Source organism: Passer montanus, unplaced genomic scaffold, assembly GCF_014805655.1.
Source record: "Passer montanus isolate IOZ18808 unplaced genomic scaffold, ASM1480565v1 scaffold18, whole genome shotgun sequence".
Taxonomy (NCBI): domain Eukaryota; kingdom Metazoa; phylum Chordata; class Aves; order Passeriformes; family Passeridae; genus Passer; species Passer montanus.
The window spans coordinates 6,603,264-6,620,373 of NW_024365381.1; the positions used below are offsets into that span (position 1 = coordinate 6,603,264).

General features: G+C 34.1%; 1 protein-coding gene across 1 annotated transcript in view; it reads right to left on the reverse strand.

Annotated features, from left to right (window-relative positions):
• Window positions 1-17,110, reverse strand: part of FSIP1 (fibrous sheath interacting protein 1) — a 69,338-nt gene that overhangs the window by 36,368 nt on the left and 15,860 nt on the right. The window contains exon 11 of the mRNA XM_039705289.1: window positions 14,856-14,993. Within this exon, the coding sequence (XP_039561223.1) occupies window positions 14,856-14,993 (138 nt within the window). The remainder of the gene's footprint in view (window positions 1-14,855; window positions 14,994-17,110) is intronic.

Consider the following 17,110-nt stretch of genomic DNA (forward strand, 5'->3'; position numbering starts at 1 on the left):
TAACTGTACCCTGTTTAGTTTGTTTCCTTTTTCTACATCACATTTGGACACCTTTAGAAGAAGAGCATAGGCTTTTTCAGGCAGCAATTTTTCCCTTTTAGTGAAAAAAACCAACCTAGTAAGGCTTAATGATACATGGAGATTAATTAAGATAACTTCACTGCTCTCTCTAGCTTTCACCAGAACATAAAAAATATTTCTGCAAGAGACTCTGGTATCCTGTACTAAAACTACAAACCAACACTACTTAATTTAACCTTACCTAAACTTTATATTTATTTGTAGTTAGCAAATCTGCACATCACCTGGCAGTTTATAGTTTCAAATACATAATTGTGTGGTAAACCACAGAAATTGTTTTAAATTAAGAAGATTAAGAACAAATTGAATTAGAAAGCGTTTGCTGCATGCTGTGTTCCAAAACCAAAATGAGAGAAAATTATAAATCACAATTAAAATTGCACATTAAAATATGTTGTTCTCACAGTGTATTTTGTTTTCTGTTACCTGCCTGCTCAATGGAATTTATAAAAGTAAACTCTGCATTCAAAACTAGCTAAGCATAAGAGAAACAGCTGTGATCTACATTGCCCTGCTTAACATGGTTAGTCCATGAAACTCAAAGGAAAACACTACAAATAATAGCAAACAGAATACAAACAGGAAGCCTGAGAGACAGTAGAGAAGGAAAAGCTAGAGAGTCAAGAGCTCCATCCAAACACATAATTCAGTATGTGGAGTTACTGTAACAGGTTCTACAAATGTCTTAGATACCTACAAAAAAGAAGCATTTCACTTTTATTTGAAACTGTTTTTTTGTAACGGAATAGGTAAAGTTGTGAATGAATGGGAGCAATGGATGGAAGTAGAATTAAATTTTTCAAGAAGCAATATGAAGTTGGACAACACTTAAGCACATTTCCCCCCACAAAATATTACTTCCCATGGGTTTTGGTTGAGTTTTGGGTTTGTTTTTTGGTTTTTTTTCCTCCTCTGTGGGATTACTGGGAGGTCAACTGTGAAAGTACAAGTAAGATTTGGCCTAATCATTTTCTACCTGGCAAAAATCCAGATAAGAAGTCATGTAGTATAATATAATTAGTAGCTTGGAATTGTTTTGTTGTATGTATTTGCTTATGAAGCGAGCTCAGCAGTTTATCAAACTTTAACTGTAACACATCTCTACTGATTAACCAAGCTCTTTCCTTCCCATATTCTCAGCACCAATTATTGTTTTTATCCACTGTTACCTGTGTTCTCAGATCATATCTGTCAAGCACAGAAAATACTCCCATGAAGGTCTTACCAAATGAAGCATTTACTGAAAGGTCTGAGTATCAAAACTTCAACATTCAATATTAAAATTATTCTGCCCAACCAGATCTCTACAGCAGTCATACTACTCTGTGACTTCTCAAAAGTTTGTGGGATTATGGCAGGTCTTAATTGATGTAATCTTTTAAGAAAATGCAAACAGAAGAGCCCTAATGAAGGTAATTATATAGCAAGAATTAGTAACAATGCATAGAGTAGATACATACACAGAAAATGTGGGTTTTATTTAAATGGTTTACCTAATACTATCTTCAGAAAAGGTTTACAAAATTGAGAAAGAAATAGGATTCTTCAAAAGAGAAAAAGTCATTAAATGTGATGTACCATCCACCTGGCAGAGGGGAGGTGCCTCTTTAACCATATCAAAATGCATTCAATATGCTCATAGAAAGGTTACCCCAGTATTTAACAGTACGAGTCCTTAGTAATTCAAAATCAAGCCATTCAAATAAGAGCTCATTTTTATGTACCACCTTTGTTTCTAAAGGAAACTGAAGTGCTGCATGAAACTATCTAAATCATCAGTTAGAAAAATAAGCCAATCTGCTGTTGACAAAAGCTTACAGAAGGACAAGGGAAAAGAGGAAAAGGATCCCAACCAAACAACATAACAGAGCAGAAAAAAGAATTACCTTACACCAAAGAGGAGTTGAAGTAGGAATAATAAAATTAGCTGAATTGAAATTGGTTCTGACACTAGTGTTTATTTCTACAATAGTTAAGTACAATTCTGATATTTAACGATTAAAATTCCTATTATTTCAGTTTTGTCTCACTGTTTACACTGCCGGTTTCATGTCAAGAATGCAAAAGGAAATCCATCTGCTGTAATTGAAGAAAATCAACAAAACAAGGAAAACAGTTTTTATTCCAAAAGTACTCGTAAACTGAGAAGACAGGAATTTCAGTATCTTTTGAATGCAAAGATACTTCTTTTAAATTTAGTAACTTAAATATCCTGCACATTATCCCTCAGAGGTGGAAAGCAAGCAAATTTTACTTTCCATCCTATTAAAAGATCAGAGGTTATCTCTAATGTATCAGTTTTGTGGATTCACATTTTAATGTAGAAAAAATAGTCCAGTAAAGCAAAAGACAATTAACTGTAGCCTAACACTGATGGCACAAGTTTCTGCTCTTGTTCTTTCCATGACACTGAATTTAAAAGAAAAATTTAAATCAAAAGATTGCAGTTACATCATTAGCTTTGTCACTTGCCCACTGAAACCCTGGCCATGTTTTTTTGTGCCTATTACACCATTCATAACATATCCAGTTCTCTAAAATGCTTTGACTTCTGTAATGCAACACCAGAAAAAAAAATTACGTAATAGACTATTTTTCTTTTGAGGCTTTTACTTTCCAACACAACTTTTCTGATTTTAAAAAGCATTAGTCACCCACATCATCTTTATCTTTTTTGTCCAGTCTTGACACATACGACTACTTATCACATGGAGAAAAATACTTGGTTACCACTATGATCTGAGAAACTTGCATTTCGACTCAATTGATTTAACAATTTCCAAAGCTTCCCAAATGAGCAGAATTAATTGTATTAGGGGGGGAAAAAAGCACAAAACAAAATAAAACAAAACCTCTAATTTCAGCTTACTTTCCTAGATTTTCCATAGTAGCTTAATCCCATAAAATCCAAAGTAAAGCCTGTTAGATATAAAAGAAAAGTGCAAAGCTCCCCATTTAAGGACTAGTTACAACTCATTAAAGTAGGGACACATATAATTTGAAGCATTAGAATGCATGCTGAAATATAATTAGTGGCTATGAATCAAACCAGGATGGATTGAACTAATTCCTGGAATGCTATTATGGAGAGTACCTTGTGGAGAAAGAATGATCCCTCTGTTTGCACAGCAACTAAACAGCTTCAATTTACTTTTAAAATTGACTCAAACTGGGATAAAGGTCCAGGATTTCAAAACGTGGCCTTCTAAATATAATCAGCCTGAATTATGCCTGTTTCACACTGTGATACTTGCAACCTGGTTACAGGCAGCAGGGATAAGGCTGCACTCAGCTTATTTCACTGCTTAATTTATATGGTAATTACCACACCACAGCCAGAATGGAGAGCATCTGCCAAATCTGAAGGCCCCAGAATAATAAAACTGACATGTGCTGTGATATTGTTGAAGTGCTGACTAAGAAACTTCTTTTATCTCCTCTTGAAGCTATAAAATGGTATTCGTGTTATTACTAGCAGGGAATTTTAACAGCCTTGCACTGACAGCAATTATGTAACACATGCACAAAACAATAGAGTTTCACATCACTTAATAAATCCTTGAGCTCTCTTAGCTCCAGATCTCTCGCTGGCTGGATTTTATGGTCTGGTAGTTCTATCCGACCTTCAGAACACTGAAGTATACAAACCACAAAAGCACTAGAAAATTATTAGAAACAACTGGCTTTTCTCCCTGTTACATCTATTTAATGAAGAGGGCATGATGCATCATGACGGAGGTTAATTAAAAGATTTGTCCACTCACTTCACTCTGTAGCTAAATGCTGTTATGAACCCCTGTTATAAAAACAAGCAAGATACAGATATTATTTTTCCTACTATGATCATCCTCTTATTAAGCAACACTTGCATTTAGGGAAAAAAAGGCAATTTCTTCAGCATGCAACAGTAAAACAGATTTAATCTAATTAGTCTTCATTCATTTTTATTAAAATAAAAACAAGTCATTAACATAAGGAATCTAAATTTGCAGCTGATTTTCCTGCTTACATACCAATTCTGTTTCCAATACTATGCTTTAGTTTTTTAGCTTACATATATTTCACCTGAAACTCCTAGTGACAGTACAAAAATTTCATAAAATAACTAAAACTATTATACTATAAACACTTTAAAAAGCAAACTGTCAGATAAGGAACTACAGATAATTTAAAATAAAGAATACAAAGACAAAAGGCCATTTCTGTACTGGAACTTGTATTACAGGATAGTGTTCACTCTTCTCCAATCAAAAAGTGTTTGACAGGTGGATTGATTAAAAAGGAAGAAACACTGTTACACCTTGAGAAAACTACAAAGTAACTGGAAGTCACTAGGTAATGAGACAGAGACTGAAAAACTAATCAAAATTACTCAAACAGTAATTTCAAACACTGATAATTCCATTTTTGTACCATTCAGGTGGAAAGGCATTTGTTTGCATAATGACTGTTGGCATGAATTCACTAGACATCCCTAATTTATCTCCATACTTCATACCAAAAATATTTACAGGTTACAGTCTAAGTGGCTTATAAAGAGTCTGAATAATGTATGCGTGATGACAATTTCTAATTTTTCTCCACAAATATGTGCAAACTCACCAAATTCTATAGAGTGACTAATTCTGTCATTCCTTGAATTAACATAATTTATTTTTATATAAGTTCACAGACATGTCTTTCTGAGAAGGACCACCATCATGCTATACTTGAAATTTCTCACACAAATATAGGTTACAATGCCTTCCTTTGCATACAGTACCAAAAAGATCACCATTCTTTTGCTCCTTTACTAAATTAAAAATTCTTAGCTGGTTATTGCTATCACTTATCAGTCATTTACCTCAATACTGCTTTCTAGCTTTGCCTCTAAAAATACTAGCAATAAAAACACTTGTTGGCACTTATAATTGGATTTTGTTTCCTCAATCAATTATCCTAAACAAAAAATAAGTACAAGATATTGTATATGAGTGAAATTCTAACCATAAACAACTCTAATTACTTTCCCAGTTACATACATATACCTGTTAAATAATAAATCAAAAAACTGTAGCATTGTGTTCTATTTATATGCAATTACACTGACAAACTAATATACACGGCTTCAACAAAAAAAGGCTCTGTAGACTGCTCGTCACAAACCAGAAACTTCCAGCACACTCTTAATAGGCTTCTATTACATTTAAGCCAATAGCAGAGGACAGGCACAAAATGTTTGTTTCCTGCAGAATGAAGACTCCCTGCTGAGAGACACCACTCTTCCTTGATATTTCTTTGAAGGAAGGCTTTGATTTACAGAAAGAAAAGCAGCTAGGAAGAAAAAAAGAACTGCTACAACCACATGCTTATGTTTGTAGAAGCAGTTATTCAGTTTTAATCTTCTTTTCCACTAACATCTCAAGAAGTGGAAGCATTCAGAACATTTGAATACTCTTCTTAGCAACAAATACTGTTTAGTGTTCAACAGATATATATACCACAGTATGATTACATTTTGTATTGAGGCACTAGGGAAGATAAATGCAATCAAAAGAAAAATATATAGTTTTAAAAAAAAGAACATCAATAGTCCAGGCAGAAAAGACTATATGATATGAATAATGACTGGATCCCACCAGAATGGAACAGGGAGTTCTCTGCATGTCAGAAAATTAAGACAACCACATAAGGAATAGGGAATTGTTCTAAAAAAAAGGGCAGTGACAGAGCACATACAAAGGGAAATGATTACTAGTATGGAGGTGTATTTAATTTTGACTGGATTTTGCATTTGGGAAATACAACTAACTGCACAACTTATTTACTCTTGAAATTATAATGAAGAGGAGGGGGAAAAGAGCCTATGAAGCAATACTCTTGAAAGAATACTCTTGAAATTATTACTCTTGAAATACTCTTGAAGGAATAATTTAGAAATGTGTAACCTCTTTTACAGAAGGAATTCAAATACACCCATTCAGCCCAAAAAACTGACAGAATAGAAAAATAAAAATGGGTCATATGAAGAAGCATTTCTTACAAAGTCCAGTCAGTATCTTCTGTCTTCCAATATCAACTTATTACAGTGGGTTTCTTGTTTTGGTACTACCTGAATAGTTGAAAGTAAAGGTAACACCCTATGTAGAAAGCATTTGTCCATAAATAAGTAGTACAGAACATATAAAAAGTGGTCATTACCATGCAGTATTATGTACCAATGTACACTCCTCAAACTCTCTAAGCAAAACAGTGCCCAAATGAAGAAAAAAGGAGGCAAATCACACAGAATATTCTGAGTTGGAAAGGACCCACAAGGATGACCAAGTCCAATCTGAAGTCAATGGCTTGCATCTGTACCCTTGGTGTTATTAGCACCCTGCTCTGAGGGGAAATCAAAACCAAAACCAATCCAGACAAAAGAAAAATTAGTGAAGGAGATGATCCTACAACCGTGCTTCTTTAAGAACTGGAGGACTGTTAAATGTTAGGATTTATCACAAAGTATGTGGCCATGCTTCTTACAGGGACACAATCAATCTGTGTGGTGACAATTACACTTGCCCTCATAGTTACAGAAGTACGTGCCCAGAAAGCCATTTCTAAGTCTCAGCCTAATTTCTCTTTTTATGAGGAGAGACTTCAATGGCTAGGACGTAAGCAAGTCTCAAAAATTTTCATCACAGCCCTGAAACAAAGCACTAGGACTAAAAAAAAAAAAAAAAAGTAATGGTGTTAGAAAACCATTAATCTAGATCAATTATGAGACTGTCATGAGAAAAGGGAAGTTTCTTGTCCAACAATCTCTTCATGAATTTTGCATGAGAGATACAACCAATGCTCAATATTCCACCCATCACCAGGCCAGAGAAATATGGTCCTTCTAATTTATGCTGGTTTTCCCCTGAATACTTTGTTCCTTGATGAATATCGTAATAGCACCATGGGAAAGATGATGTCCTTCCTCCTCTAAATCTTAGAAAAATATTTCTGTGTAGAGTTAGGTCACTCTCTTGCCTGAAGCAGAATGGAGAGAAAGCTACTGAGATGAAATTGTTTAGGTTGAATAGAGTGGGGGTGTACTCTAAGCCAGGTTATGTTTCTGAAAGAAAAGAGGCATCATTTTGAACATGCCTGATAACACGCTTTGTACCTATGGCTTCTTGGGTGTATTGGCATGCTCTGAGCGTGTGTACCAAACAGAGGCCATAGACAAAGAAATGCTCAGTCCAGCATCAAAAAACTGACTTAAGCATGAGACAAGCCACGAGGTGTCCAACCCTGCCAAACTGGCAACCAGTACTAATACTCAGTAGCAGAATGTCAGGTATTTACCTATTTTTTCCATCAAAGGTTTATATGCCCTTAGCTCTAATGAGAGGGAATATTTTAAGTGTAGATTTTCTGGAAAGAGGACATCCCAGACTCCTATGTATTTTTTGATACTGACCTGTGCTGAGCAGCACAACTAAAAAATATTATGTCTAATTAGACTATTTAGATATATGAGAAAAAACTTCCAAATCTTTACTCCATCCAACTCTGTTTGACTCTGTAAACAGGATTACTCTGTTTCTGAAAATAAAATTACTACATTCATGCTAGAAATACTGCTGTTGTCATCACAGAAGACTTTCTAGAAGCCAAAATTCTGTTGGAAATACTTCAAGCTTTCAACTAAGCTTTGTTATAAAACTGTGATTATCAGATTTATCACAGTATGCTATCAGTTTGTTTGAAAACATTCATTGCAGTATCTCTCTTATCTATAAATTGAATGGGATTTTTTAAAATTCTTAGGAATCATACTGAAAATAACTTTTTGTTTACCACTACTGCCTTTCATAGGTGAAAATACATAAAATATTGTATAGCTTAAACTGAAATAAACAACATGCCAACAACAATAAAATATTAAAAATATTTATAGAAGTCACATATAGCTAGGACATTTAAGAAGGTTTTGGCCTAGGAACTCCATGTGGCTTTCAAATAGTTTGATGTAGTTTACAGGAGTATTTCCAACCTGTGCATCTGCTATATGCTTTATATCTTTCAGTCTTAGAGATGCTGTAAGATTACACTTCCATCCTGGCCTAGTAAGCCAAAGTGTCTCAGGAATAAAACCAAAGCTCTACTACAGAGCTCGTACATGCAGACTTACAGACACACACAGGTATGAGATAAATTTCCAAAATTTCCTATATTGACATTTATCACAGACTCAAAATCACACAGCCATCAATTATAAGATGGAGAGATGCATTCATATACTACTTTTCAAAAGATTAAGATGCTGACCCACAAAGGATAAGTTACACCTAAGTACAGGTTTCCTAAGAGAAGGTTTCCTCCACAGCAGCCCTGTTGTTTTTTATTTCTAATTGCAGAAGGTTTCCTCCACAGCAGCCCTGTTGTTTTTTATTTCTAATTTGAATGGGACATCCTGGGGAAAAGCAGAACAGCCTTCCCCAACAAAACTTGCAGAATAACAAGGGCTTTTTCCTGACTATTTCACTTAGAGTACAGAGTGCAAGCAGGCCAACAAAAATAATTCCTCTTTCCTACAGAGATTAAAGAACAGTGCTAACTTGCAGCAAGGAACGAGGAAGTCCTGCATTTGCCAGTAGAGATGTGTGACAACAGGTAAAAACCTTCTCCTTGCCTCAGAGGGACATGCACACTTCAATCATGAAAATTTTACAGTGTCGACACCTACTAACCAGAGAATTTTTAAGCATTACTTCAATATTACCACAGCTAGAAACCACAGTTATTGCATTGAAATGTGAAGCTACATGTTGTACAAACAGGGAAGAGGCAGGAGAAATTAAAAGCCCAAATAAACTTGTTAAGTATATCCATACAAAAGGTACATGTACACAGTCAAGTACCTGGGAAACACCAAAATCCAGTGCTCAATACGCTTGACTGTCTTTAACCAGAAGGCTTCAGCCATGAGCACAGCATTGAGTAATTCTTTTCAAATACAGCCATTGGATGAAGGGAACCCTCCTGCTTTGAAGGCATGTATTTATCTCAACCATGAACTAAGGATAACAGGTTGAAAGGGGAGTTTAGAAAGAAGGAAAAAGAGCATTTTGAGTAGATATATGGAACCCAGGTTGGAGATGATGAGAGGTCAGGAGGCAGAAAAATTGATGACATACTGAAAAAAAGTAATAGGCAAATACAACAACACTGTTGAGTTCAGAGAGGACAGCAGTGTGACAAAGATACACGGAATAAGTAACACAGGAGCACAGAAGCAAGTCAGTTTTCATGGACTCTTTCACTGTCTAAGAAAAAGCACATTTCCAACAATAATCTGTTTGATGGCGTTAAATAAACAAAATTAAGAAAGCAGTGCAGTTACACTTAAGCTATGTTAGAGACACAAAACGGGAGGAGATCAAACAATGACTATAAGTAGCACTACATGAATTTAGAGATGGGTGTGTACTCAGAGATGCTTTGTTATTTTATGATTACAAACACCACAATATAGCAGAGTTGTAAACCAGCAGAGTTGTCTCAACTGGAAATTACATTTTGGGAGAAGGAGGATCACTACATTGAATGGAGAGAAAATTTGATCATTGTTACCTAGAAATCCATTATATTTAAAACAGGTCCCATTACAGGTACCAAATTCCAGCAATGATTTCTCATATACAGTATCAACACATAACTAATACTTATGATGCAACTGGCAATATTACTTATCACCACCATATGGATGCAGTTCAATTTAACAGGCATGTACATAAATATCATCTTAATTTTCCATATAAACTAGAAGCATCATTAAGGGTTTAGCTTATCAATATTTTAATATAATTTAGTTTTTAAAATTCAACATGTGTACAAAAATTATTTAGTTTTATTAAATCTTAATGCAACATGTAGTTTTAAAATATTTTTTACAAATCCTTTAAGCAGCCACTCCATTCTTATCCACAGTACATGGAAAACAATCAATACACAGTAAATTTATTTAAATCATGAGTGAAATGTTTACATTTTGTCAGTCTACTATTAATCTTATTTCTCTCTTCTCATATGTAGTAGCTGTTAAATGAAGAAAGTAAGATTTTCACACTGATATTTTCCCAGGTGGAAATGCCACCACATTTCGCTCTGAAACAACCCTGTACAATTGCACAATTAGAATGAAGTCTTGAAAAACCTGAATAAACAAGATTTGTTTGAAGATCGACAACAGCTTGACAAGTGACTTTAGCACCTGGTAGATACTTTTTGAAGAAATAACATAGAAAATGGCATATCTCAACTTTATTTAGATAGCCTGTCTTTTTCCCTTTACTTGGTACAATGTTTTATGAAACAATTTCTACTTTTATGGACAAAAACATGCATATTTAGAAGCCAGACACCACATGATATCACATGAATTAAAATAAAGATGTTTGCTATTTATCTGCCGTAATCTACAAGGACTACCAATGCACAGAATAGTTAAAAATATGGCCAGGTTTCTGTGTTTTACAGTATTAGTTGTTAATTTCTGGAGAGACTGTGATACAACATATTACAGTTGACAAATTACTTTCCAGATATGTGGTAGGGCCATATGTTACTTTCTTCTTCCCTTTAGAAGGAAGGAAAGGAACTATGGCAGAGGTCAGGAAGAAATTATTCTTCTTTTCTGGAAGCTGCCTAATACAGACTCGGGATCAGGTACACTGAATTCAATCAGTACCAGGCTAAAACTGGAACAAGACTATGTGTAACAACAAACCCCATCATCACCCTGATGCACAGTAAATGATGCAAGTGATGTAAGACCTTCTCCAGGACCAAATAGTAATTAATTTTACCCTGAGATTTCCCCACAGATACACTTTATTTTGCATCAAAAAGATAAGAACTATGCTTTTTGCAGTAAGCTCCTACAGGTAATCAAAGCTCCTGAGAGCATTGCCACATTTATTATTTTTGTTCTTCATCATCCTCCCTGGCTGCACACCTTTCTGCAAATTTTAGCTATTCTAATAACCAAATGTATATTTTCCTAACACTACTTTGCGTTTAAAAAAAAAACAACAATAATTAACAATCATACAATGCATTTGGCCATGAGACTGCATGAACTTGGAAAAAATAATTCCTAGATGTGTACAGATATCTGATAAATTTAAATTTAAGACTAGGGTAACTACATAGAGCTTCTGTTTTAAAAGCACTTACTAGAAGTAAGAGGACACCTTTTTTTCAAGTAGGTATCAGTGTGCCAAGAGGTAATTGGTATTTATATGTGTGCATACACACTATTACTTGCATATATATTCCATATGCATTTGAAGTATTTATGATTTTATATATTTAACCAAAATCCAAAAAGAGACGTGTAGATAGACTTTTGGCAGGAATTAATCAGCTTCCAGTGTAATACATTAAAAATCAACACAAATATAGGCAGCAAAGGTAAAGCTATAATAATAACTTGCTTTGATGTGCATTTAAATCTACTATCTGCCATGAAGAAATTCAACACATCATCAAACGTGCCACTGGATTATCACAAACGGCCAAGGATACAAAGCCACAATTGAAAAATAACTACATTTATTTTTCTTTCTATATAAAATTCTTTTCATTAATGCTCAGCAACACGCATTTGGCAGCTGAACTGGGTATTTTTTTGAAGCAGCAGTTAACAATGCAATCCACAAAACAAAGATAAGCTCAGTGGTTTCCAGGAAACTGAAAGATGAAAGAATGCGGAGAGAGTCAGACATGGTTTCAGATGAAGAACAAGTGAACTAAGGTCAAACTGAAACCTAAAAGAAATTCAGCAAGGGCCCAGATACCACGGTACAGATACATTTCAGTTGGATTGAAATTTCACAATGCATTTCAACAATGCATACAATAAGTTCTTTGGTATATTAATTCACTAGGGACAATTTTTTTCAAAGTAAAGGAGGAACTCAGATTCCAAAGCCCTTAGTTTCACTAATTCAAATGTAATATTTAGCAGATTCTATGTGTTTATATCAAATGTAAAGTAGATTAAAGTTTTATCTTCTGTCTTTGTTTTGTGAGTTTACTCCCAGATTTAGCTGAGACCATGAAGTCTTACATGATATATTAGGTTAACTGTAGTGGAGGAATCCATAAATGTTATCATTTCAGAAGCCAGCACCTACTAAATAGCCTTCTCCAGAAATACAATTAATGTATTCATTCCCCTTGAAGAGAAGGTCTTTACCATGATACAAATAAATTTAAATAATCCATTTTACAGTAGTGGCGAAAATACAGCATTCTACCATATACACCAAAAAAAAGCTAATAGAGCTAACTTTATACCTACTGCAAGTAACATCCTAACACACAGAGCTAAATTCTGTTTAGTTAAGCTATTCATCATTTTCACCTAGGAAGCGAAAACCACAAATATCTTGTCCAAGGGACTTTTCAAAATACATTTTAACATAAGTTCTCTCAGATACTATGTTTGTAAAATACTGTGTTTTACAATTATGAAGTATATCTATGCATTCAGAAATAACACCCCTAACTGATGGGAAATCACCTCCTCTACTCAGAGCAGAGAATTTGTTTATAATTTTACACAGCAAATTACAGTGGTTTAGGAAAGAGTAAAGGAGAACTTGAAATGCAATGTGAATTTTAAAAACACGGATTTTAAATACACAATTTTTTAAAAAGTAGAAAAATAACAATGCTAAAAGCTGCACACATGGACTCTTGCCATTAGTGAGAGGTAAATCTCTCACAACCTGCATTTTATAAAGCAGAAATGACAACTTTATTACCAGTCAAAATATTCCCTATAACCATGCCTAGGCATTCCTCTTCTGACATACAGTGAAGAGTGCCACCTATTGAATAAAAACCAGTATTTCCAGAAATTATTAAATTATTCTGGAAACATGCAATCTATGTACTCCCTTCCTCAACCCAAGTTTTTCATCATGCAGTGTCTTGGCAGAGACCAGATTTGCCAAAATATTACTTTGGTATAGAAACAAGGTTGAAACAAAACTGCATAGAAATTATCTGATTTAAGAAAAAAAAATTCTATTATATGTGTTTTATTAAAAAGGAAAAAAAAACATTATTTTTTAAGGCTGTTCTTTTTCACTCAAGAAAATGTATCTTTCTATAAATTTAACTTTATTGTTAGAAGGAAAAACCTACTTGCATTCAGACCTCAACACTTCTTTACCTTCACTGACATCTGAAGTATCTCACAGAGGACCTACTACTCACATATTTGACATCCATATGCCATGATCTCAGTCATGCTCCAGAGCAGCAATGATCAGAGGACAGTGTGTCCCCCTAAAGAAGCCCTGCCAGGTGCTGCAATGCAAGCAACAATGCTACACATTGGTGTAGGTGACATTCTGTATTTATAAACAGTGTAAATTGGCATTACAGTCTATCAATTTAGAGTTTTAAATACACACAATCTAGTCAAGGAAGAATGGGTGGTATATTGCAAGAGTCTGCATGTAATGTAATACCAAACAAAACTGCTATAACCCAACCAAGTTTTGGAACTGACCCATTTATAAACAAAATATTTGAATGAGTCAGCAGCCCACTGCATTTCCCAGGCCTGCTGTAGACTATCATACAATCCCCAGACACACTTCCTCAGATTGTGCTTGCCTCATGAGCAAGGTCAGTAGCAACAAAAAGTGATATAAAGGCCAATGAGCAGAAAAATACTACAATATGCAGACTTACTTTATCTGATTACCCATTAACCTACTCAATATACTAAAGCTCACAGATTTCCCCTATTTATTTGTCTCTCTCTTTTAACTGTTTAATACAACATAATAGTGTATTAAAATGAAGTTCTACTATTGTTTTGGTACTGTGAATAAATAAGAAGTAAATATGCTTCCTTACTGTAGTCACACACACCCAAGTGAACAGCTTCTAAAACAATCACTGTTTCCTTGTCTGAAGTCTTTGTTCTCATATTTCATGTATACTCCAGCACTGCCAGAATAAACCTTGCTTATGTTGAGTGGCTGGAGCTTTTGCAACTATAGCAACGATGCTATAAGTAATTGAGATTATAGCACTGTGGTTATGCTGCCACCTAAACCACAAAGCTTTTGATCTGCACTAGAGATCCTTTTTTGAGTGTTATAAAAGATAACAGGAATAATACATTTCCTAACTCTGGTTATTGTGGAGAGTAAACCTACTGCTGAACAAAGACCTCCAAGACAAACAGGTAGGCTACATGGATCTTTGGTCAGTCACAACAAACTTAGATATTTATTTTTTCTTACTAAGTGAAAAACTCTAAAATCAGCTACACACAAGAAACAAATTACTACAATGCACAGATATAACAATGCTATTTTTCTTTCAATTTAGTGAAAATAAAGAAAGATTACCACAATAACTTAGTGTATACAATATTCTCATCAGATCTGGTCCTTCAAAGAACACTGAAGTATATGAGCCATTAAAAAATCCTTTTTAGGATGCATTTATATATTATTGTTTATGCTATGCACCTCTGAGGAAGAAGAGAGGAGGATAATGTCTTTGAAAGATCCTATATTAAAGGTAAGTATGCATTACAAATGAAAAAAAAAGATTTCCCAGACTAAGAATAATTATTTGAGGCTTTTGCCTGCATATTTCTTTGGGGATTCCTTCAGAAATTTACATAAGTTTAAAGAACTTGATTTTATTTGAAGATACAAGGGATGATAAATTCCAACATTCCCAGACTGAAGGAATAAAAATATGACAAAAAGTAGAAAACTTACAAGACTTCTCTCTAGGGATTCCAGTTGATAATCTATTTCTTTCAGACGATTCTGTTGATCACGTTTTTCCTTATTCTCCCGCAGAACTTTTTCACCTGGAATGGTTTCTAGGCTTCTGCTTGCATAAACCAGAGGCTCCTGAGAAAATAATTGATAGAAGTTAACCACATAACTTTATATTGCTTTGTAGACAGATGAGGGTTCTTCTGATTCCTACTAAGAAAATAGTGAATTGCTTAGAATAATACATCAATGTCAAATTCTGCAAATGCAGTTTTCATTATGTATATTTTCAAATACAATAGCTAAATATCAGTCAAAACATATTTCAATCATAGGATTCTTACTCTTTGCATTTTAAGACTAATTTCTTAGTCTCCAGATCTAACACCTGGATGATTAATTTCTACTACAACAATAAAAACGCTCTGAGAATAGGGGTGACTGAATTACTGGTTCAAAGTTTGCTCCTCTTAACCATACTGGGATCAGAATTAAGCCAGAAGGAAAAGGGAAAAACTGAGCCAAAATGACAACAGGTTTTGTTTACTTGGTATCATGGTAAACGAGGAAAAACCCTCTTTCTGTAACTTGGAGTTAATTTCCCAGCCTTTATTAAAGATTTGGGTTACACATTCTCACATCCTTCAATAGGTTTGGACTAGATTCTGAAGTTTGTATCAGTCCCAAATACAGTCAGGTTTTAGTATTACATGTAATTCAGTTCATTGAGAATGACAAGTGTTGGCAAAGCTACAAAGTTATGTTGTAATCAGAAAAAAACCCAGAGCTTTCTCTTGCAAACCATAGATTCTATCGAAAAATTCAATAATGGCAAAGGTAAAAAGCCTAAACAAAAAACCTTCCCCTATCTTGATAATCAATTCAACACAAAGGGGCATGAGCAGCCATACAACAAAAAAATACTCTATTCATTCTTACTTTCAGAAGCAGCTCAAGAAATTTTAATAGACACACAAGGAAAATAATTCCAAGTAGCATGACTAATTGGAAAGAAAAACAACCTTCACAATTCAACATTCAACAGTAAATTCCTCAGCTACTATTTATGAAAAACTGTATCTGTAAACAACTTTTTCTAAACATCAAGGAAATCTATGAGTTCTGACATTTAAAGCAAAATATTAGTTGCTTGAAAATAAACTTACTTTAATACAGTAAAAATTGTTTAATATTTATTTCCAATCAGTAATAGTTGGCAGTACCATAATGACAGTAAACTTTCCTGTAACAAGCATATTTTCTGCTTCATTAAATGTTGCTTTCATAATTATTCACAATAATCTATTTTATATTTGACCACTCTGGAGCATTAAGCTGCTGCTTCCTCATAAGTAGTTCTTTCAGCCTCACTTCTCTCATCCCTGAATAGTAACTGATAGAAACTCACACAATATGAGTAAAGTCAAGGCTTTTCCCCACTTACTAATGTTTTAACATTATTCTCAAAATATCATTAAAGAAGTGTATAAAGTATTATATCAAGGAAAACATTTTATTATCAATGTTTTGCACACTTCAGAATACGTTTTGTTTCAATTATATAGCACATGTACATAGTAGAGAAGTCCATTTAAGATTACTTTGTTTTTCATATTTTTAGATCTGTAGAAAATTTTTAAACATTTTACATAAGGGAAAATACAAATATTAAGCAAGAGCCAAAGCTGAAACAAACATAACGCTAAAGAGAAATATGCATTATTTGAAGTACCCATAATTATTTGTTGAGCTTTCTCTCCTCCGAATTTTATACATAAATAACAACAAAATCCCACCTAATGAAGCATATTAGGGTCATACAATCATCTTGAGGCATAAAACTGGCTGATCAGTTTATTAACCTGCTTCTAGCCATGCTCTGAAACAGATCATCATAATCTGTGAAATTCATCTGTTTTGGCAAAGCACAGGCATAGAGTATAAACTATCAAGGACTTCATTCATTGAAAAATTAGTGTATCTTCTGAATTTTGAGTATTTATTTAATCTTAAACTGCTAACTGTAGACCACTGCTATAATAGAAAAAGGGAATATTTTCTTGATTAAAAAAGCCCCCAATCAGTTACAAAAGAACTCCTCATGATAATACACATTAGTTATCTTCCAGAACAACCAAGCCTACAGATATTATTATTTCTTTATATACCATCTTAATTTGGTTTCGTTTTCAGGTAATTTTTCAATTTTTCAAGCTGGTAACTGTACTCATCACACACAATCTTACATTTCA